We start from the raw sequence: 22269 nt of genomic DNA, 5'->3' as shown, positions 1-22269 counted from the left end.
GGTCCCGGCCCGGAGGCCGCGGTGCGGGGCAGCCCCGGCCCGGCGGGGGCGGCGCCAGGAGCGGGCAGGGCCGGGCCCGGTCGAGCGTGCGCAGCTCCTGCGCCCTTTAAGCCGCGCCGCCCCTGCCCGTACGGGTGTCTGAGCCGCGGGAGCCGCGCGGGAAGGAGCCGCCACAGCACCGCCGGGACGCGCTTTCCTCTTCCTCCTCTTCCTCCTCCTCCTCCTCCTCCTGTCCCCCTCCTGCTCCTCCTCTCCGGCCTCGCCGCAGCCCCCTCCTCCCCGCCCCGTGTCCCCGCTCCTCCCGCCACTGGCAGCTCTAAGATGCCCCGCTATGAACTGGCTTTGATCGTGAAAGCCATGCAGAGGGTGAGTGAGGGAGAGGAGACGGGAGGAAGGGAGGGAGGCAGGTGGGACCGGCAGATTCCCTCCCCCCCGTTGCCCCGTGGTGCCGCCGCGGTGTCCCCTCGGTGTCCCCTCGGTGCCCGCTGTCCCCGCCGCCCCGCGTGGCCCGGCCGGCCCTTGTCGCCCGCAGTGTCGCAGCGTGTCCCGGGCACCGCGGGGCTTCCTCCGCGCCCCGGCCCCTCGCCCGTCGCCCCTTCCCTGCCCGCACCCTCGGAGACTTGGCGGAGTCGCTCCCCCCGAGCCGCAGTCCCCTCTCCCCCTCCCCTCCGGTCCGCAGGTAAGCAGATCCCACGCTTTGCGAGCCACAGAGATGCGGTTTTTCCTTGCCCGTCCCCTCCCTCCCTCCCTTCCCTCCCTCCCTCCGCGCCTGGTGCAGGTGAAGCCGGCCCTTCGCATCTCCCTCTGCAGCACCAGCGCTTTCCATCCATCCATCCATCCATCCATCCATCCATCCATCCCCCTCCCCGCACCTGCGCTGGCATCCCCGGGCACCCCCTCGGCTCGAGGGAAAACGGGGAGGGGGGCAATAAAAAACCCCCAAGGGTTCTCTCCAACCGCGGGGTGCCACCTTTCCCCCCGCCCCGGTGACGGGGTTTTGGCCGCACCAGTTGAGCGGGGCCGATATAGGCTGGCCCGTATCGCCCCCGGGAAAGGGGCGCTGGGGGTGGCAGCAGCCGTTGCCGCTGTTTTTTGGCAGCGCGGTGATAACAGAGCTCGGTTAAATGATGCTGTTCCCATTCGGCAGGAGCTGAGTCAATACGTGGGGGAAGGAGGAGGGTGGTGGTGGTGGTGGGGCGGGGGGGAATGGGGGATGTGTGTGCGTAAAAATAATAATAATAAAACAGAGCCGTCTCCGCGCGGATGGGAGGTTTATTTGGTAAATAACGGCCGATACTGACCCTTCTCTAGTACCTTCTATAGCCTTTGTTTATCTGCTACTTTCCAGCTTAATGCTGGTGTTGGAATGTAGCAGCACTTGCGCTGGGCTGGAGCCCTCTCTGATCCTGGATACTCTGGGATTTACCCTCGGTTCCCACCAGCCCCCTTTCCCAGCGAGCAGCAGCAGCTCAGCAAGCGTGGCCGCGGTTTTTTGGGAATTACGGGAGCACGTCTGGTGTGCCGCATGCACTAGTACATTTCCATTCATTTTACATGGACCATCCACATGTCGGGGCTGGCTGCTTCTTCTTCTTCTTCTTTTTTTTTTTTTTTTTTTTTTTTTTTTTAAATATATTTTTCCCCGTGGTTTAGCTGCAGGAGCTGTAGTAGAGACACATCTCACCTGGGTCCTCTAGTGGAGAAACTCAGCAGCAGGGAGAGAAAGCCGGGTGACATTGCTGCACCAGCTCACCCGGGCAAAACCACGCTGCTTTTCCACTCGCCTGTCCACGTAGAATTTTTATCCGATTTTATTTTTTTTTTTTTTTTGCACCTTTCCACACCTCTCCCCGTGGGGGGATGAGGCAGAGGTGCTTTCTGTAGCCGCGCTGTTGATGTGGGAGATGCCTAAAGCCGGGCGGGCGCTGGGAATGCAGGGCAGGACAGCAAGCGTAGCAAATGTGCCACAACACTGAGGCAGGAATAAACTGACTTCTCTGAAAGGATGCCACGGAGTGCTCTCTGCGGGAAAGGCTCCCTGGTTTCTAGGATCTGACCACGGAGATGCAGGGATAAGCTTTTAGCTGCGAGATGCTTCTAATGAGCATCAGTGCACTCTGGATTTAACATCTGCCACCTTTGCCTCTTTTGAAGTTGGACTCTCCAGCATGTTCTTTCCACATGGATGTACCTTCAAGGGTTTTTTGTTTGTTTTTTTTTTTTTTTTTAGCTCTGTGATTATGTCCAAACACTTCAGTTTGTGCTGGTGTTTTTAACCCACCCTTGTTGTCAGTCTAAAATTTAGAGTCTGTCTGTAGGTGCTGCTATTTTCGTGCTGTTTTCAGCACACCAGGTCTGGCTGCTTTTTCTTTTCCCAGTATTTTGCTGCTCCCGCCTTTCTTGTGCCACGAGAACGCTTGGGAATATTTCCTCCAGTGGTTTTATGCTGCGTTGTGCTGCTGGATCTTGGCTGGGGTGGGGGTTGCTCTAATGACCCCTGCAAGCTGTGCATAATCCTGGCCGTAACACTGAATTAAACGAGGCAAAATATGAGGATAATAAACCAGGCTGGAACAGTGGAATGGTTCCACAACTCCTTCCTGTCGAAGAATAAACGACGTTGCTTTTCCACACGGGTGACAGCACCTGGGCAGGTGTTCCCTGTCCTGCCCTCTGTGGTGGCTGCGTGTCCTGGTGCTGTCTGAGCCAAGTGCTGGCTCTTCTTTTGGTGTCTGTGACGTCTCTGACAGCTCCCCTGTCCTCCAAAAAAAAACCCCAAACCCTTGTCACTTGGCTTTCCTGTGCTTTAGGGCTCGTCCTGAACTTCTGGGAGCTCTCTGGCAGCTTGCTGCTAAACCTCAGCCTGGAGACTTTGCTGCCTCTCTCTTCAGTGGCAAACTTGGTGCTTCTGTGGGGTTTTCCCCTCCCACAACTTTCTTTTAATAATCCCCTTGGCGTTCTCAGGGATCCAGAAGAAGTCCATCCAGTTCGTTTTTTGTTACTTTAAACCCTGTTGCTGCCTGGCCCTGCTCGTGTCCAAGTCAGGGATTCTTTCCCCCCCCCTTTTTTTTTTTTCCTGCATGTGGCTTCTGTTTGGAGTCTGTTGGGAGGGTCCCAGGGCAGCACATCCCATCCATCCTGCCTTGATGCTCTCCTCAGGCTTGGCAGGCTCCAGAGCCTCTTCAGCTCTCCCTTTTGTGCCTTAAAAATGCAACACCCAAGAGCTCTGGGAACAGTGGGGGCACGGGGGAAAACTTTCACTTCACACTGGTTTTAGTTTCCAGCCTTTGTCACTGGTTGTCTGCATGTACTTTATACAGAAAAAGTCAGGATTTTATTCTGAAGTCAAGAGCTGGGCAGCTCTTCTCTATCCTGATTTGTGAGAGGTAATGGACTTGGACTAAAACCACTGTGTTTTTATATACTAAAACACAGGATATTTTTTATATACTCTGTATATAAATACATAGTTTTTTCACCAGCAGAGCCCTCACTTAGTGAGTCTCAAGAAAACAATAATAAAAGCCCTGAAAGCACCCCCAAAATAAATCATCCCCCCTGTTCTGTGGTGTACTTTGAGGGCAAAGGGGGTTTGTGTTGCTGCGTGTGAGTTGATGGAGGAGAACGCTTCGGGCAGAGTAAGGTGTGAGCACACTGAGGTGAAATGATTCATTTTGCCCGTTGTGTTGCTTTCCACACCACGGCGTGGAAAGAGCAAATGCCGAGGGGAGCTGGGGGGGAGCCTGGTGGCAGATTTGTTATCAGCAGGGTCCGGGTGTTTGCAAACCAAACGTTGTTACCTGCCCACAGCAGCGCCAGCCAAGCCGTGCTGGAGGGAAAGGTGCAGAGTGAACGCACAGCTGGCCACGGCCTGAATTCCCTGTTTTTCGTGGCAAAAGCTGAGTTTCTGAGGGTTCCTGATTTTTCTCCCGTCTTTGGCTCTGAGTGGGAGGATTGTGGCAGGGCAGGACTTTGAGCAGGGAAGGGCAGTGAGTCCCCAGGAGTGAATCCCCAGGAATTTTCTGGGGCTGGGAGAGCAGGACTCTGCAGGGAGCTCTGAAACTCCCTGGGAAGGAAGTGAGGGGGAAAGGGAAGGAAGGAAAGGCTGGAAGTGGTTTCCTCCTGCTCCTCCAAGGCTGTTTGTGCAGAGTGACTGTGGGATGGAAATGCCAGACCTCTGAGGGGACTGGGACACAGAGTGGGAATCTCCCAGGCCTTGAGCTTGGAAAAGACCTCCAGGATGGAGTCCAGCCTTTAATTGATGCCCACCTTGTCACCCAGGGCAGAGCACAGGGACGCCCATCCAGCAACATTCCTTTGTAACTGGAACTGATCGAGCACTTTGTAAATAACTCAGAGCGTTTCACTGAAAACGAGGGAAATTATCAATATTTTATCAGCAGCGTGCTCATCTTCACCTCTGACAAAGTTCATACGCACAGTGTTGTAGTCTCAAACCTAGCCACCTGGGTTTTTTTCTGCAAATACCTGGACCAGGAGACCCATCCACCCATTTCTGGAATCCCAGAGTGGTTTGGCTTGGAAGGAGGGGGTCTTAAAAACCACCCTGTTCCACATGGCAGGGACACTTTCCACTAGCCCAGGTTGCTCCAAGCCCTGTCCAACCTGGCCTTGGCCACCTCCAAATAATAATAATAATAATAATAATAATAATAATAATAATAATAATAATAATAATAATAATAATAATCCTGCAGTGGATGTGGGCTCTCATTCCTCCAGCCATGTTCTCACAACACAACTTGTCTTCAGCAGCTGTTTGTTGCTTTTGGAGTGGGTTGCCGTGTCTCTAAAATTCTCCACCTGCCATGTGGAGATTGTTGGCTATTTTGGGAATGCCAAAGTAAATGGGCAGTAGTGTTGCTTGACATCTTGACTATTCCACTTAATTGCCGTGTAGGCAGCTGCAGCAATTGGGCTTTTGATGTCTCAGTTGCCAGGAAGGAGGGGGAGAGAACGAAGCAGGAAGATACTGGGTTTATTTTCTTTTATTTCATTTCCTTTCCTTTCCGGTGAACCACCTGCCCTGCCAGTGGAATTGTGCATCTTCCCCGCCCTTTCTTCCCAGCTGAGCAGGTTAAAATGACACCGAAGTTTGTCCCTCTGTTCCCACTGGCATTTTCAGTAGGCTGGAACAGGCTCTTCAGCCTGGCAGGGAGGGATCCTGGAGTCGGGGGTGGTGCTGGAAAGGAGACCAAAAGCCTTGGAACTAAAAGACAGGATCAGAAAACAGCAAGATCCAGCCCTGACTCTGCTGGAGGAGTCACCTTTTTGTTTCCTGCCTTGAGCATTCCATAAGAAGAGCTGGATTTTGGAGAGTGTGGTGCAGGCAGTGTTTGGGAACGATACCCTCTTGCCTGATATTTGACATTTTCAGCCTTGGAAGAGCAGGGGTTTTTGCCAAGTGTGGGATACGTGCCTGGGTCTGAGGGGACGTAGAGGATTGTTCTCTTCTGCAGAATCGTTTAAGCCTAATTTCAGTTTTTTGCAGGCCCCTGGTGGGATTTCAGTGGGATTTGGCCAGTCCCTCTTCAGGGGACAGCAGCGGGGCTTAACCTTTGAGTTCAAACTTCCCTGGGCTGCCCCTGGTTCCTCCTCAGCAACGAGCTCTTTGCTCCTGGTTGAGTTTTGCTCCTGATGTGTTCTGGCTGTGAACAGGGAGGTGTTGGTAACTTCAGCGTGGAGCAGATTCTGTCCCTGAACTCTTGGGAAAGAAGGCAGGAGAACCCTTTGTGCTAAACAGCATTAATCTCTGCATTGCTGGAAAGCTCCAGAACGGGACTGACTCCTGTAAAAGTTGCCCATTGGAACCCTGAGGAGAAGCTGCTCCCTCAGCTCACGTGTGTTCGTGTTTTCTGTCTCCTAATCTTCGTCAGTTCCATGCTTTGGAATGATGGAAGCTCTGGTTTCCTCTGTGTGTCCTTTCAGGAGCTGATTTCTCCAGTTCCCCTTATCCCAGCACCGTAATTGCCACGCAAAGATTGCTTTGGGAGTTGTTAAGTTGTTGATCATGTAATTTATCTTCCCTTTTTGTTTTTCCTTTGCCCAGAGAAGCTGTGGCTGCCCCTGGATCCCTGGAAGTGTCCAAGGCCAGGTTGGAGCACCCTGTGACAGTGGGAGGTGTCCCTGCCCGTGGCAGAGGTGGCACAGGATGAGCTTTAAGGTCTTTCCAACACAAACCATTCCATGATTCTGTGATTTTTCAGGCTCCACCCATGGCAGGCTGATAATTCCTGGAGCCACAGGCAACCACACCTCCCTGGCTGCAAAAGTGGGATGAAGGAAGAGCTGCTTATGTGGAGGCAGTTGCTTGGTAGAGCTTCGTGTCCCACCTCTACCTGAGGACAGCAGGAACCTCAGGGCACCAGGTTACCCCCTGGAAAAATTCCTGCCCTGTGGAGCAGCAGGAATATCCCCAGCGTGCATTGAGGAGCTGATAAAAAGGTGAAAGCAGGGAAAAATAAAAACACAGAAGGAGATGCAAAATACAGCTAATCATGGAGAAGTGGAACAGGAAAAAAAATTGGAAGTAAATAGTAAGTAAGGCAAGATGGGAAGGACCTGGCCTGTGGAGCGCTGGTGCAAATATTGGTGCCAAAAATGAGATTCTGTGAAAAATTCATCACCCCTGGTGCGAAGAGCAGGAAGGAAGTGGATGATGTAAAAGGGAGGGTCACGAACCCAAGAAATAGGATTGAGGAACTGCAGAAGTAACTGTTGTTCTGTTATTTTTTCATCCTGGTTTGTCCACCTGCAAGCCAATCCTTGCTTTCAGTCCTGCAAATGTCTAAGGGATAATAAAAAGCCAGGTCCGTGCAGAGGATGGATACAGGGAGGGAAGGTGTTCAGTGGAGTTAGTGTTCTAGAAAAAGAAATCTGTGTTTGGTAGCTTTTAATACAGATATTCTGCATCAAGCTTTGTAATTAGCATTAAGTGTTTTATAACCAACAGAATTTTATTGAACTCTGGTTTTGGTGTCTTGAAATCTCCAAGAAGGATCAGAAGTCTTGAGACAGCACCCAGCTGACTGGGGAGCTTGGAGAGCCTCAAATTCTTGAATTATGTGTGATCCTGAACTTCTGTCTCGCCTATCAATAATCCTGGGGATGCTTTATATTCTTCCAAAGATTGTGGGCAGCCAGCGGTGTGATGGGAATTTGGGGAAGTCCTAAAGAAACTTCGTGAGTCTGGTTTTATATTTTTTTTTTTTCTTTTTATGTTCTTAGAAATTCGAAGAAGAATTTTCCTCTTGGTGTCTTGCCCGGTTTCATGGGGACTGCCACTCCTTTCTCCTTCCCCAAGTAACTTCTGCACTCTCCCAGCCAAAATCCTCCTCAAATGGGATGAAGCAGCACATTTTTTAGGCTGGGATTATCCAGTTCCTGCTGAGTGGTGATCACCACCAGCTGCATCACATCTCTGAGCTTCCAGCTGGAGGAAAGGGCATCCTCAGCAGCGGCAGAGATTTTGCAGCATTTTTTGATATTTCCTTCTACAAAGGTGATAACCTTGTCCAGAGAACTGGAGTGGTCCCAAATCCACTCCAGAAATCAAATCCTTGGCCGTTGAGGCTTGTTTAACCCATTCTCTTTGCTGCTGCTCTGGTGACTTCATGTCCTTCATTCCTGCCACGGCCGTGAAATGTTTGTGCTGCTGGATTTTGGGGTGCCAGAAGGAGGGATCTGAGCCTTGGGGACTCGGTGTCCTTCTGCACCTTCCAATGTGCCCTGGCAGGGAAATCCTGCCTGGTGCTGTCTGTTGCCAGAACCTTCCAGTTTTTGCCAGCCCCTTCCCACTTCCTTGAAAACGTCTGGCTTTTTGCCCCCGTGCTGCCCTTCATTTTGCCGTTGACCACGTGGCTCCTGGGTTGTCTCTGCCCCTTTTGCTTTCAGTTCCTGTGGAAAAGAACCGTGTCCTGTGGAGGGGTGGATGTCACCTCGCTGTGGTTTCCTTGCTGAGGGCTGGGGTTTGTGGTGACAAACTGAGCTCGGGGGGGGGCCCTGCTGGAGCTGCAGCCCGAGGCTGAAAAGGTTCTGCTGATTTCCCAGGGAAGAGAGGCCCAATTCCTTGGCAGTTTCTGCTCCCTTCAGAATTCCAGAGATTGGGAAAGCCCTCCCAGCCCAGGGAGTCCCAGCTGTGCCCGATGCCCACCTTGTGACCCAGCCCAGAGCACTGAGTGCCACCTCCAGGCCCTCCTTGGGCACTCCAAACCTCCCTGGGCTGCCCTTTCCAATTCCTTTCCATGGAGAAATTCCTCCAGGTAACATTTGTCACTCGTGGAAACACAAGCCAATTCTTCAGGCTGGCAAGGGGAAAAGGGAGGTGTTAGCTCCTTATTTTCTTTAAGTTGATAATTGATGGATTAATCTCCTGGGTGCGATGCTACATCATGTCTGGGTAGGCCTGGAGAAGACAGGATTTCTTTCTGTATTTTAATAGGTGAAAAGGGAGTTTCTATCTCCTTCCCTCTTGTCCCCAGCTTACCCCCCTTGCCCTGTAGGTGTTTGGAGTTTTGGGAGGAACAGTGGAAGCAAATCAGTTCCTTATTCCTGCTGGAGTGCTGGGGATTGGCTCTTGGCAAAGGGAACCAGCCAAGTGTGAATGTCACAGGCAGTGGCACGAAGTGGCTCGGGGAGGGTGATGCAGATTCTGAAAAATTCCATCTTTTCTTGCTTTGCAAGGCTGGAGCTTCTCTTGTGTCCACCGTCTGCTGGAGTGTCCCTCCTGTGCCTTCTCCCCTCCTTCATTTGTGACTCGGTGGGACACTGGAATAGGTGGATTTGCTTGGGATGAGGGGGGGGAAATGGTTTAAAAAAACCCCCCAAAATGACAACTGAATGATGTCCTGCTCTAACAGTGTCGGTCCCAGTGCCCTTGAGCTGCAGTTGGCCTCGCATCACTCCAGTTTCTGCTCTGTAATTGTCCACTGTCCGTCCCATTTCTGCCTGGCAAACGCAGCGAGGTCTCCGTGCCTCTTGCTCCGGGGTTACTCACTTCTCTCATGTCTCCCTCAGCAGTTGTGTAGAAAAGAATCCAGAAGAATTGATGCTGGAACAAGCTGCTTTTTGTGCTGCTGCTGCCGCAGTAAAACGAAGAGCAGAGCTGGAGTGATTCCTGACCTAAAGAAAAGTTCCCTACGTGTTCATAACAGCTCCTCGGAGCGAGTGGCTGGATCCCGGCACCTCAAATTGGATTTTTGTTTTGGTGGTGCTGGTTGATAGAGTTGGCTCCTGAGCTCTCCAGACCAGCAGGAGGTTGATGTGGTGATGAGGCAGAGCGTGACCGACGGGTTCAGTCAGGTTGGCTCAGGTAACGTGGCCCTTTCCTGCTGCAGCCTCCTGAGCTCAGCTCTGGCCTGGCATCCCCAGCAGCTCCAGTTATTTATTGGATGCTCCAACTCAACTTCTGCCTCCCCTGTCTGTCCCGGGGGGGGGGTTCCTGGCACATCCCTCTGCCCCAGCTCCTGGTTTTCAGGGAAAAGCCTGGAACTGCTGCCCTGGATGCTGAGGGCTCTGTTGAGCAGCTGCCAAGGATAGCCCCTGCTTCCTCAAGGGCATGTGCTACATAATTTATGTATCACTTACTCCATGAAGAGCTTCAGTGCTCCTTTTTTTTTTTTATGTTCTGGAGTGCTGCAGTAAATGGAACGAAGCTTTTCCTCTTGTTTTTTTCCCTCCCTAAAATAGATTTTTTTTTTTCCTTTCCTGAGGCTGCCTTGTGTTTACTGAGGAGCAGTGGACAGGTAGGAACTCACTGGTGTGTTCACAGCCGGGAGTGTGAGGAGAAAACACACTCATGGCACAGACCCCACTCAAGGCATCAGACTCCCGTTATTTATTAATTTTTCTGTGGCAGAGCTAATATTTTCCACGATCCTGGCAACCTGGACAGATTTCTTCCACACAACAGAGCTGTTCAGTAGGTGAAGTGCTGCAGGTCCGAGTTCAAATACTCCCGCTTGGAGGTGGAGAGGGAAAAACATTGTTTCCAAGAAAAAATCCGAAAACTACTTGGAAATCTGTGAGCAAAGCACTGAATTTGCTGACAGCGGACGCTCCTGTGGGATAGGTGGGCGTCCACATCCCCGAATTAACCCTTAAAACATCAGGATTGGCGAGGAGAAAAGTCAGCTCAGAAACTTGCCATCTGCAGAAAAGCCAACAGAGCTGAGAACAAATAGCGGCTCCAAAGCTGCAGCAGTTGGACTCTGGCATGTTTTAAACACCCATTTTATTAGAAAAGCACTGTGGAGAAAGTTTTCCTTTAGAACAGTGGTACAAATTTCTCCTCAAAATCCCACCCCGGCTCTGCTTCACATTATGAAATCTCTCTTCAGGGACTCGCTTGGGGTTTTTTTTTGTTCCCTTAAGGAACAGGCTGGGTGTTGGATAGACATATGCATTGTTTCACCAGAGCTGCAGCCTCTATTTCCAGACAAGAGGGAAGCACATTGTTTTGTGTCTTTGATACGATCCAGCCAGAAAACAGCCTCAGGGAAGAAAATTCCCAGTGCTTGGCAGCAGCACTGTCTTTCTGCCTTTTTTTTTTTCCTCCCTCCCTCTGTCAGTGCCACAATGTTCACTGTTCTAATAACTCAGGATTAAACTCACATGGGGCATCTCAAAAGTCCTTTGTAAGACTTGAGGTCGGAACTTGCTGAAAGTTCAGAGGGACGAGTCTCATTTTCCTAATGAAGAAAAGTTCCAGGGTTATTTTGGAATTAGGTCTAAGAAACTGGTACAAGAAGCTGCTTCAGTGCTGTAATTTAGTGGCAGTGCAGCGAATTGGTGGTGGCTGCTGAAAACTTTTCCACCTTCCAGCTCAGGCAAACTGAGCCCTGCAAAAAACCAAAAAACCCCTCAGGTGTTGGTGACAAAAGGCAGGGTTCAGCTCTCTGAAATTTGATTATTTCAGGTGCATGGCCTGGCTGTGTCTTCCTATGAAAACCGCTCCAGGAACTTGACATCTTGTTTATTTTGGTTGGAATGAGCCCCTTGGAGCTGAAGTGACTTAATTGTGGAATGTCACAATTTAGTTGAGGACGGCTGCATCTAATACTGACACACTTGTCAGAGAGTCTGGATCCTGGAATTACAGAAGGTTTGGATTCCCAGAGACCTTAAAGCTCATCCAGTCCCACCCCCAGGGGCAGGGACACCTTCAGTTATCCCAGGTGGCTCCAAGCCCCATCCAGCCTGGCCTTGGACATTCCCAGGGAATCCAGGGGCAGCTACACCTTCCCTGTTAATATCCTGTTTATGGAAACACTCCAGATACTTCTGGTATCAAATTGAATTCATTTTCACACACATTTTTGTGATTTTTCCATGTTGCACTCTAGGATATTTGTGACAGGTCACTGCTGAACCTACAGGGAAGACAGTGGGGGATGAACTCAAGTTAAAATCAAACAATTTTTAGTAATGAGAAGGACAACAGAACAATAAAAACCTTAATTATTACCACTTCCTTATCTGGCTACTCTTCTGGTTTTCTGTATAGCAGATTTTCCTTTTGTCCTATCTCAGTAAAATCTCTTCTTCCCTTTCTCTTCAAATATTTATAGTTTTGGTATAAACATAATGTAGCTGAAAAATTAGCTGAATATGGCAAAAGACACAACACTATTAAAGTGTTGCTCCAAAGTGCTTAAAACTAAGAATAGTCCATTAAACTTGGCTCTGATTGCGTCATCTGATGGGAAGTGTTTATAATTTTGGGTTGGATTAAGCTATTAGACCATTTAACTCCTCCTGTATTTGCGGGTGGGGAGAAATGTGCATTCTTCTGTGGAAGAATTGAAAATACATCCGTGGTTTGAGGCTTCTGAGGAATGATAAATTTAGCCCAGTGCTGTAAGCAGTCCGTTTCGTGCCATGTCTCCTTAGCCTCTCATTATTGGCTGTAATTTCAGCAGTAGGAATATCTCTATTCTCAAGTGGGTTTGTGGTGCTGGGGGGAGAACCCTTATTATTTTTATTTTTTTTTTTTAATTTTTCTCCTGAAAAACAGCTGGGCCATACAGTTGACACAATGGTGGATTTCTCCTTAAGGTTGAAGTTGTGGCTTGCTGGGAGCTATTTTTAAAATCGATGAGGAGTTGCACGTTTTTACCTCAGCACCATTCAACGCAACGTGTGCATTTTCAGCCTTAACTCTCTTGGAGTCTGAAATGGTTTTATTGACCCTTTAAACAAACTCAATATGTGGCAGGGATGCTAAACGAGAAACCAACCAAATATTAGAATATGCTATCAGGCTGTTGGTATTAATCAATAATTAATGGGGAAATGGGAGCTTCAGCCTCGTGCCAGAGAATGAGCTGGAAGGGGATGCCTGGAGCTGATGCTTGGAGGATTTGTGAGACTTTATGGCCAGAAAAAAGACCCAGTGTTGGTTTTCTCGTGCCTTTACCAGTGAGCGGGAAAGAGGAGTGGAGTCAGACCCTGTTCCTCACCTTGTGTAATAATCTCATTATTGCTGCTGAAGGTTTGTGTTCTGATCTTTAGACTAAGCCTGGTCTGTGCTTTGGTCTTCCCTTCCCACGGCCATTGGGTGCAGGGGGTGGGAGAATCCCGTGTCCAGCTCTCTCTAAACCCTTTGGAAGCCTTTGGGTTGGTAGAGAATGGGCAGCTGTGGCTGCCCCTGGATCCCTGGCAGTGCCCAAGGCCAGCTTGGACACTGGGGACAGTGGGAGGTGTCCCTGCCCATGGCAGAATGGGCTTTAAGGTCCCTCCATCCCAAACCATTCCATGATTCCGTGGTACCTCCCAAGGCATAAACAGGAGATGGGAGCACGTCCCAAATCCATGTGGGAGCCACCGTGCAGCTCCTCAGTGCCCCTTCCCCTGTCACCACATCTTTGTTGTCCCCTTCCCTTCCAAGCACTTCAGTCCTGCTTGGCAAAAGGAGTTTTGTTTCCTGACACGTTTGGGAGCTGTCAGGTGGGATTGGGAATTCGGGAAGAGCCCGACAGGGAAAGCTTTGCCTTGGGAATGGATGCTGGGAAGGGCGTTTCCTGGCATCCTTGCAGCTGTGACTGCTGCCAGAATCCACCCAGTGTTCCCTCCTGTGCCTCTGGTGCTCCCACAGAATCCCAGCTGGGGGTATCCAAAGGCGCTGGCCCTAAAATGGGATGTCCGGCGGAGTTTTGCCTCTGCCACTTGGTGGAATGGGATGTGTATGGAGAGCTTTCCCAGTGAAAAATAACCCTGTGATTATCTGTACCCCAGACAGGAGCAAACTCCCCTCAAAACCTGCGGAATAACCTTGATTCTCCAGCTGATCTGAAATGGATGTTGTTTTTTTGACAGCGCTGTGACCTCACTTTGATTTTTCCAGCAGCCAGCTGGTGTCTCAAGTGCCTCATTTCTGCGGTGTCTCATTTCTGTGGTGCCAGGATCTCCCAGGATTTAGGGGGGTGCAGTGCGGAAAATGCTGAGCCAGCGCTCCATAGCCAGTGGTATTTGTTGGATTATTTTAATTTTATTTTCCTAAGATTACTTGAAAGATTTGGTTAGTGGCTTGAGGAGACTTGTGAGACACCAGAGTGAAGAGGGAAAAAAATATATTTTTGTTGCTTGCCGTGTTGTGGGGAATTTGGGTCACTCAATCCTCCCGAATCGCTGCGTCTCTGAAGGTACCTGCAACCGTTGGAGTTGACTTGTAAAAGGCTTTTACCACTTAGCCCTACAAATATTGAATGATGTCTGTTATGGATTGCAGGAAATATAAAGGGGGAAAAATCTGTGGTGTTCAGTGATTTGTTTTACTACACTTCAAATTTTTTCTCATTACTTCGTGAAATTCCTCTCTAATTCAATCTTTGTCTTTTGTCTTTGCTGCCTTGCAGGGTTGGTACAGTAGGCCTCACTAAACTTAGCTGCAACTAAGAATTTCTCCTACATCAACTGAGTTAAGGCTGATGCTCTTGTGGAATGTGGATTAAAAGTGCGTGCTAAGTTCCCAAATTTGAGAAGCGGAGAAAAGTAAATGTACCACTGCCACCAGCATCAGGACAGCAAACCAAGGGACAAAGAATTTGACCCGCTGTGTTGATTTTGGTTAAAACTGGTTCACGTGGTGCTTAAGAGACGTTGGCTGGGGGGCGAGAAGTGGACGTCAGCGAAGGCTTTTTTTGGTTACAAAAATGAGGGCTGCTTTGGAGCCAGCAGACATTGCCATTGTGGCCCTGTACTTCGTGCTTGTAATGTGCATAGGTTTCTTTGCCATGTGGAAAAACAATCGGAGCACCGTGAGTGGCTACTTTTTGGCAGGGCGTTCTATGACCTGGGTAGCTATCGGGGCCTCGTTGTTTGTGAGCAATATTGGAAGTGAACATTTCATTGGGCTCGCAGGATCTGGAGCGGCGAGCGGATTCGCCGTAGGCGCGTGGGAGTTCAACGCCTTAATGCTTTTGCAGCTTTTGGGATGGGTCTTCGTGCCAGTCTACATCCGGTCGGGAGTGTACACCATGCCCGAATACTTGTCCAAGCGGTTCGGAGGGCATAGGATTCAAATCTATTTTGCAGCGTTGTCTCTAATTCTTTATATCTTCACCAAGCTCTCGGTTGACTTGTATTCAGGGGCGCTTTTTATCCAAGAGTCCCTAGGGTGGAACCTCTACCTGTCGGTGATCCTGCTGATCGGAATGACGGCGCTGCTGACTGTGACCGGAGGGCTGGTGGCCGTCATCTACACGGACACCCTCCAAGCGCTGCTTATGATCATCGGGGCCCTCACGCTCATGATCATAAGCCTCACGGAGGTCGGTGGGTTCGAAGAAGTGAAAAAGAGGTACATGTTGGCCACGCCCAACATCACCTCCATCCTCCTCACCTACAACATCTCCAACACCAACTCGTGCAACGTCAGCCCGAAGCCCGACTCTCTGAAAATGCTGCGCGAGCCGACGGACGAGGACATTCCCTGGCCCGGGTTTCTGCTGGGACAGACCCCGGCCTCGGTGTGGTACTGGTGCGCCGACCAAGTCATCGTGCAGAGAGTTCTGGCCGCCAAAAACATCGCTCACGCCAAAGGCTCCACCCTCATGGCCGGCTTCTTGAAGCTGCTGCCCATGTTCATCATCGTGGTGCCGGGGATGATCTCCCGCATCCTGTTTGTGGATGACATCGCCTGCATCAACCCCGAGCACTGCTTCCAGGTGTGCGGGAGCAGGGCCGGCTGCTCCAACATCGCCTACCCGCGCCTGGTGATGAACCTGGTGCCCGTGGGGCTGCGCGGGCTCATGATGGCCGTGATGATCGCCGCCCTGATGAGCGACCTGGACTCCATCTTCAACAGCGCCAGCACCATCTTCACGCTCGACGTCTACAAGCTCATCCGGAAGAGCGCGACCTCCCGGGAGCTGATGATCGTGGGCAGGGTCTTCGTGGCCTTCATGGTGGTGATCAGCATCGCCTGGGTGCCCATCATCGTGGAGATGCAGGGCGGGCAGATGTACCTGTACATCCAGGAGGTGGCGGATTACCTGACCCCGCCGGTGGCCGCCCTGTTCCTCATGGCCATCTTCTGGAAGCGCTGCAACGAGCAGGGGGCTTTCTACGGCGGCATGGCCGGCTTCGTCCTGGGCGCCACCCGGCTGGTCCTGGCCTTCTTCTACCGCGCTCCCGAGTGCGACCAGCCGGACACCAGGCCCGCCTTCATCAAGAACATCCATTACATGTACGTGGCCACGGGCTTGTTCTGGATCACCGGGGCGGTGACGGCGGTGGTGAGCCTGCTCACGCCGCCGCCCACCAAGGAGCAGGTCCGGACCACCACGTTCTGGGCGCTGAGGAAGCGCGGTGCGCCCGAGAGCGCCGGCAAGGGGGAGCTGTACCAGGCGCAGGAGAAGAGCGTCCTCAAGTGCAACGAGAACGCCAACCACATCATTCCCAACGGGAAGTCGGAGGAGAACATTAAAAACGTGAAGCCGGAGGACATCAACCTCCTGGTGACGTGCAGGGATGACAGCAACCCGGTGATCTCGGTGAGCCACTCCGAGGTGGAGACGCCCGTGGATTGTTATTCCAACGGACAGGCCGCCCTGATGGGGGAGAAAAAGCTCGAGGAGGAGGAGGGGACTGGCAACAAGGCGAGACAGTTGAGATTCATAGATTGGTTCTGTGGCTTTAAAAGTAAAAACGTAAACAAGAGAGTGGTTCGGGAGGTCGAGGAAGAGACTGTTTGTTTACAAATGCTGGAAGAGACTCCAAAAGTTAAACTATTACTAAATACTGGACTGGTCTGTGTCTGTTCGCTTGGAATCTTCATGTTTGTCTACTTCTCTTTGTGAGTGAATAGTGAACTTTTAAGGGTATGGCTTAAACATACAGAAGTTGATACAGGTCTCTGGAGATTTTTGGTTTTTCTTTTCAAACAACATAACCACAACCCAGGCATTGTTTACGCTATAATTGTAAGATCAACTCAGCTTTAGCCTATTTCGAGACCATTTGAGATGTGTTGTCCTCCCTCTGCTGAGAGCAGAACCTGTCCTGTGGTGGCTTTTTCTTTTTTCCCTTTTGTGTTGGTTTTATTTTTTTTTTTTTCCATTTGCAGCACTAACCTTTTGTTTTTCTGTGTATAAATATACCAAAGGCAGGCAGGTGGCTGTGTTTGAAGTCAGGCAGTTACAGCTCAGTCAGCATTAAGTGAAGATAACAGGTAATCAGTTACCAGTGTGTAAAAGCTGAGTGATTAAAGCTGTGGCAAAAGATTTTTAAACGCAGAGCTGTGATGCACATTTATAAAATAACTGTATTACCTTGGCCAACTTAGCACTTTTTAATTGCACTCACTGCTTTTTTTTTTTTTTTTCTATTTTTTTTTTTTTTTCAGTTTCTCATTTTTCTTCTGGCAACAACAGGAAGCTGTTTTGTCTCATTTTGCAGCACTTAAAACATGATAGCTCTTAGCAGCTTTCTGCCTTTTTTTTATTCTTTGTAAGGGTAATTTTGTCTTTTGATTCTTAGCCACTGTAAATTCCATTACTGAAAAGTTTCTGTATTTAAAAAAAAAAAAAAAAAAAAAAGAGAGAAAAAAATTAAAACAAAAATAAGCCTGGAGATGACAAACTGTCAATGGAGGAGGAGGAGGAAAAAAGATACATTCTTGCTGTGGGGTTTGTAGTATAATAAAGGTGAAGAATCCCAGAATTTTTAGGGTGGGTTTGGGATGTCCTTGGGCAGCTGTTCCAGGGCTCTGCCCCTTCCATGGAAGGAATTTCTTCCTCGGGTTTAGGTGGAATTTCTTGAGTTTCGTTAAATGGCCGAAAAGATTCATTCAGCCTCTCCAGCCTCTGAACCTTTAGGACATTGTTAGGATTAGCTTCAAATCTGTTCGTAGGTTCTGCCACTTGGGAAAAAGAGAAACACGAGGCTTTGCATGTCTTGGAAAACTGTTTTGTCACCCTGCAGAAGGGTTTTTCTCTGCTGTGTCTGGGAGGAAGCCCTGCCGCCCCGATGCTGCAGGGCGAGAACAACTGGGAGGGCGAGGAAGGGGAGATGGGGGAGAGAGGTGAAAGTGCTCCTTGTTTTCCAGAGCCCTTTTGCCCCACGTCCTCTCCCACTTCCCCTTTCACCCTGTCAAACTTTTCCTTTTTTTTTTGAGGGATCCCAGATTCCCTGAGCTTGGAAAAGCCCTCCTTGGTAATTTGAGTTCCAGCTGTGCCCAATCCCCACCTCATCGCCCAGCCCAGAGCTCCACAGTCCTTGGAGTTTGGCACTCCACACCTCCCTGGGCAGCCCCTTCCCACGAGTGACCTTTGTGTGAAGAAATTCCTTCCCTCCCTCCCTCCCTCCTCAGAAGGATCCTGAGGGATTTGGGGAGCGCGTGCAGCCACAATCTGTGCCGCCATTGAGGTCTGTCCCGTCCTCAGGATTTTCTCCCCAAAACCTGAATTCCTCCCAGGCAGTCACAGCAATTTGTAGATCTCCAGATCCAGAGGATCTTTTCCTCCTGAAGGATGGATGGCCAGGCAGGGATGAGCAGTTCCCAGGTTGTGTGGAGGATGTGTGTGCAGCAGGTTGGTGCTCTCGTCCTTCCCCCAGCCAAGCTGGGTCCTGGTTTTGGGAGCAGAGCCCGCCAGTATTAAATTCCTTCCCTCTCCAGGACAGAGTGGTCATATCCAGGCTTTCCACGGAAATAATTCCTCCAGTTGTCTTTGCTCCTGAGCTCGTTCAGGAGGGCACGAACTAGCTGGGCCAAAATCGAGCTGAGGGACCATTGTGAGCGTTCACCAGAACCAGTTCAGGGGTCCAGCAACATTTCCTTGGCACACAAACAAGAACCAATTCCTGTTGGGAAACCAATTCCTGGGGGAAACCATTTTGCAGAGATGAAATTGGGGTCGATCCTGCCTCTGCTGGAGAAATTTTGCTTTTCCAGTGGTGCCATCCACTTGGCTTTTAGTAGATAATTTACAGCACTTTTCAGATAAAAGGATTCACTTCTATTTTTGGGGCGATTTTGGGTTTTTTTGGTGGCGTGTTAATGTCAGTTGAATCTCATTCATTCCAAAACTTTGACCGGAGGCTGAGCTGCCCAACTTTTCTCCACCTGGTTTATTTGTTGCTGCTGGGAAGTAGAACTACTCCAAAGTGGAAACCTTGGAGCGTTGTTGCAATATTTGTAGAGAGGAGTCACCGTACCTGGTGTTGGTGTTGCTGCCAACGGGACGAGGCACATTTTCCTCACGATTTGCGTGGCCACAGCTTGGTTTGGGAGAACATTTTAAACCCTGGCGTGTGAAATTAATGGCATCTCAAGTTGCTTCATCAGTGGGCTGAGCTGTGAAGGACGGCCTGACGTAAAACGCAGGGAATTGTTTCCGTACAGGATAAAAATAATTTAGGGCAACGGCTGATCGTAAGCGGGATGAAAAACAGCAACTTGTAAAGATAATTCTCAGCCCAACAATATCCTCTTGAGAAGGCTGGGATGTGGCTCCATCACCCAGTTTGGCCCAGAGAGGGAGACTGGTGTCCCTTGGGAACTCGACGCGACTTGGGAGCAGCGGCTGGCACTGGGGTTTTCCCGGCTGCTCCTCCTCGATGCCCTCAATGTCCAGCGCTTTTGCCACCACCTGGGAAAGCCAGGTCAGCTCAGGGACCCTTTGTGCTGTTCCCCAGGGTGCCTTACGCGGTCCCTGCTCCTTCCATCCTTCATCTGCTCCTCAGAGAGGACACTTGGAAGAGTTAACGGGGCGGGAATTCCAGTGTCCTCTGCTCAGTCAGATCCCATGGGGAAAAACCATCCTGGGCTGTGGAAGGGAGTCAAGTCCTTCAGGAATGCCTGAGGTGCTCCATCTCGCCCTTCTGCTACACTAACGAACTGCCACGTCAGTCACGCTGCTAATTGGCAGGCAGGATCATCGTGAATTATTAAATCTGCCTCCCCCCACCCCGTCTTTGGACCTGGCGTAGCGAAGCTTTCAGCAGATCCTTTCTCCAGTGCTTTTCTTTTTTTTTTTTTCTCTCCAGCTGTTTCCCAGGTGTTTCCGTGCGCTCCTCTCCAGCCTCACAGAGGTCCTGGAAGTTGCTGATGTTCTTTGCTGCATAAAAACCACTTAATGAAAGGCCTTTGTTATTCAATAAAGATATTTCTAAGGTTCCAGGCAAGCTTGCCTGCTGGCGGGAAGGACCTTGTGTAGGAGAAGGGATTTTTTTTTTTTAATAGCGTAAACAAGCCTTTGCTGAGGGGGGAAGTTGAAGAATTTGGGGTTAAACACCCATTATTTTTTTTTTTTTGGTCCAGCAGAAGCACAGAGCGTTGCCCACGATGGGCAGTCGTGAATTTTGGTTGCCTGGCCTCCTCTCCCTGCGTGGGGCTGGTTGTGCTTCTGTCTTGCAGCAATGGGTTTATTTATTAATTGCCTTGAGCTTAGGATGATAAGTCTTGGAAAACTGAGTTTGGGATGACAGCTTTTTTTTTTTTTTCTTCTTGTTATTTCCCTTAACTTATTTTTTTTTTTTTTTTCAGGTAAGATATATGAATTTTTCCTCCTGGAAATGGGAGAAGCCTTTTATTTAAAAAAAAGAAAAAAATAATAAAAAATAAAAAAAGAAGAAGGCTTCTTGAGAGTTTAATAGTACATTTTGGGAGACTGTTCTTATTTAAGTTTTTTTTTTTTTAATTGCTGATTTGATGCTATTCTCTGCCAAAGTTTAGAGGTGTTTTTTGTTGCTTCATTTTTTTTTTTCAAAATAATTTTTCCCGTTTAGCTTTTAGGGAAAGGAAGCAGTGCTAGATTGTAAGAAATAAAAACGGCCTTCAGTATATTCCTTACATTGTGTATTTTTTATTTCTCCACTTGTGTGTTCCCTGATCCCAGAAGGGCCGGGATGAGACTTCTGATGAGAGTCATGAGCCCTGTAACCCAGGAGAGAAAAGGATTTATCTCCGCGAGGTTACAGTGGAGGGGGCAGAGCCACCCAGGGAGCTCTGCCAGCACTTAAAAAAAGATGCTTACAACTTTAAAACAGCTTTATTTTTTTTATATATCTATTTTTTTAAATCCTGAGATAGAGGAGGTGTTGGGAGTTGCTCCCTTTCGGAGAACAGGAGACATGGAAGAAGCTGGAGTTGCCAAGCTCCGGCTTTCTCAAGGAAATCTTTGGATTTAGCATGTACAGAGAAGCAAAATTACTCATCTGTTAATTTGGTATTCTGTATGTTCTGTGCCCTTAAATGTAATTGTTTTGAAAATAAAACTAACCTTGTTATGTGATGTTAAAAGCAGACTTCTGTGCAATGTTTTAATTTTTATTTTTTTGCTTTTTCTTTTTTTTTTTTTTTTTTTTTTTAAAGAAAATGTATGTATATAATTAAATGGTTTAATGTGCTTTAATTGGCCTAAGGTAAAGAGTAGTCCTAGAATGTAAAACATATATAATTAGAATTTCTGATTTCACTGTGAGATCTCTGAACTTTTGGTTTGTCTTTTCTTCCTTTCTTTCTTTTTTTTTTTTTTCTTTTGTTTTTTGCAAAGTGGTTTTGTTTTGTTTACAAAACACTTTCCTCTTTGGTTTCTTTCCTGGTGTTGGTTTCAAGGCATTTGCTTCACTTCTGTTCCAATCTTGAACTCATGGTATAGTGACATCTGGTGACACTTGGCATTCTCAGTTCCACTGTGTAAAGTCAGACACTTTGAGCAAAAAAAAAAAAACCAAAAAAAAACCAAAAAAAAAAAAAAAAACACAACCGGCGGTGAAATGACAATTGTGTGTCTAGGAATTCACGCTTTTAAAAATGAGGTGGTTATAAAAATAGTTGCTGTGCAAAATGTTAGTAGTCTTCTTCAAGAAGAAAGCGAAATTTTCTAATCTCACCCGAGCAGTCTCTTCATTCATCATCTTCTTTTTTAAAGCACAGTGTCGAAGTGATGCTGCTTTACCTTGTATCTCTGAGAAAAAAAAAAAAAAAAAAAGTTTTTTTAGATATCTGTGAAGTATTTTTGGGTTTTTTGTTGCTGTTGTATTTTTCTGCAGATTTTATATAAAATACCAGTTAATGAACTGCCTTTTTTCTGTTGGGTTTTTTTTTTAACTCTCTAAAAATACATTTCAGACCAAAACCAAATGATATCATATAGCATTTGAAACCTGCCTTTTTCCTTGTCCCTTGGTTGTTTTTTTGGAAATAAGCCAAATGGGCATGTAGATAAGATCACTATAATGGATCCAGGTCTCTTTTGGTAAAGTGTTATTTAAAGGTCTGTTAAGATCTTATAAGACAATATACTGGAAAAAATAATAAAAAAAAAAACAACAAAAAAAACCTTTACTGTAGTAGGAAATATAGATTTAGAAGTGTTAATGAGATTAATACAGCTTAATTATATTGTAAGTTGCTACTGTCCTTAATGACAAGCTTTTTTGTCATAGAAACGATGTATGATAAATTAATTTTGGTCTAGTGTATAGAATGATCATATTGCTATCGATCTTTGAAGTAAACCTGATGCAAAATTTTTCATAGTTAGCACTGCTGGCCCTGTGTATACTGGTCTTTGTATACTGTATGCATATTATTTTGCCTCCTGCATTAGTCTTCAAACTAAAACTCTTATTAGAGAGTATTTGGATACTTTCAGACTGTGTTTCTTGCAGTTTACATTCCTTTACCATGGCATTTTGTCCTGTCTCGAAGTATTGTATGGAAATGTTTCAAACTTCTGTACAAAGTTTCAATAAAAATAGAGGAAAAAAGAAAAAAAAAACAAAACAAAACAAAAAAAAACCCCA

General features: G+C 48.3%; 1 protein-coding gene across 1 annotated transcript; it reads left to right on the top strand.

Moving 5' to 3' along the window:
- Positions 1 to 14: 14 nt before the first annotated feature.
- SLC5A3 (solute carrier family 5 member 3) lies at positions 15 to 20761 on the top strand. Its single transcript, XM_066177199.1, has 3 exons — positions 15 to 366; positions 13875 to 16315; positions 20006 to 20761. Exons 2-3 carry the CDS (start codon positions 14172 to 14174, stop codon positions 20007 to 20009), a joined length of 2148 nt encoding a protein of 715 aa, XP_066033296.1. The 5' UTR covers positions 15 to 366; positions 13875 to 14171; the 3' UTR covers positions 20010 to 20761.
- The last annotated feature ends 1508 nt before the right edge of the window (positions 20762 to 22269 follow it).

This window comes from Chamaea fasciata, unplaced genomic scaffold (assembly GCF_029207755.1).
Source record: "Chamaea fasciata isolate MVZ Bird 193981 ecotype frontalis unplaced genomic scaffold, bChaFas1.0.hap1 SCAF_2, whole genome shotgun sequence".
Taxonomy (NCBI): domain Eukaryota; kingdom Metazoa; phylum Chordata; class Aves; order Passeriformes; family Sylviidae; genus Chamaea; species Chamaea fasciata.
Note: the sequence above shows the minus strand (reverse complement) of the source record. Positions and strands in the feature narration are given on the sequence as shown.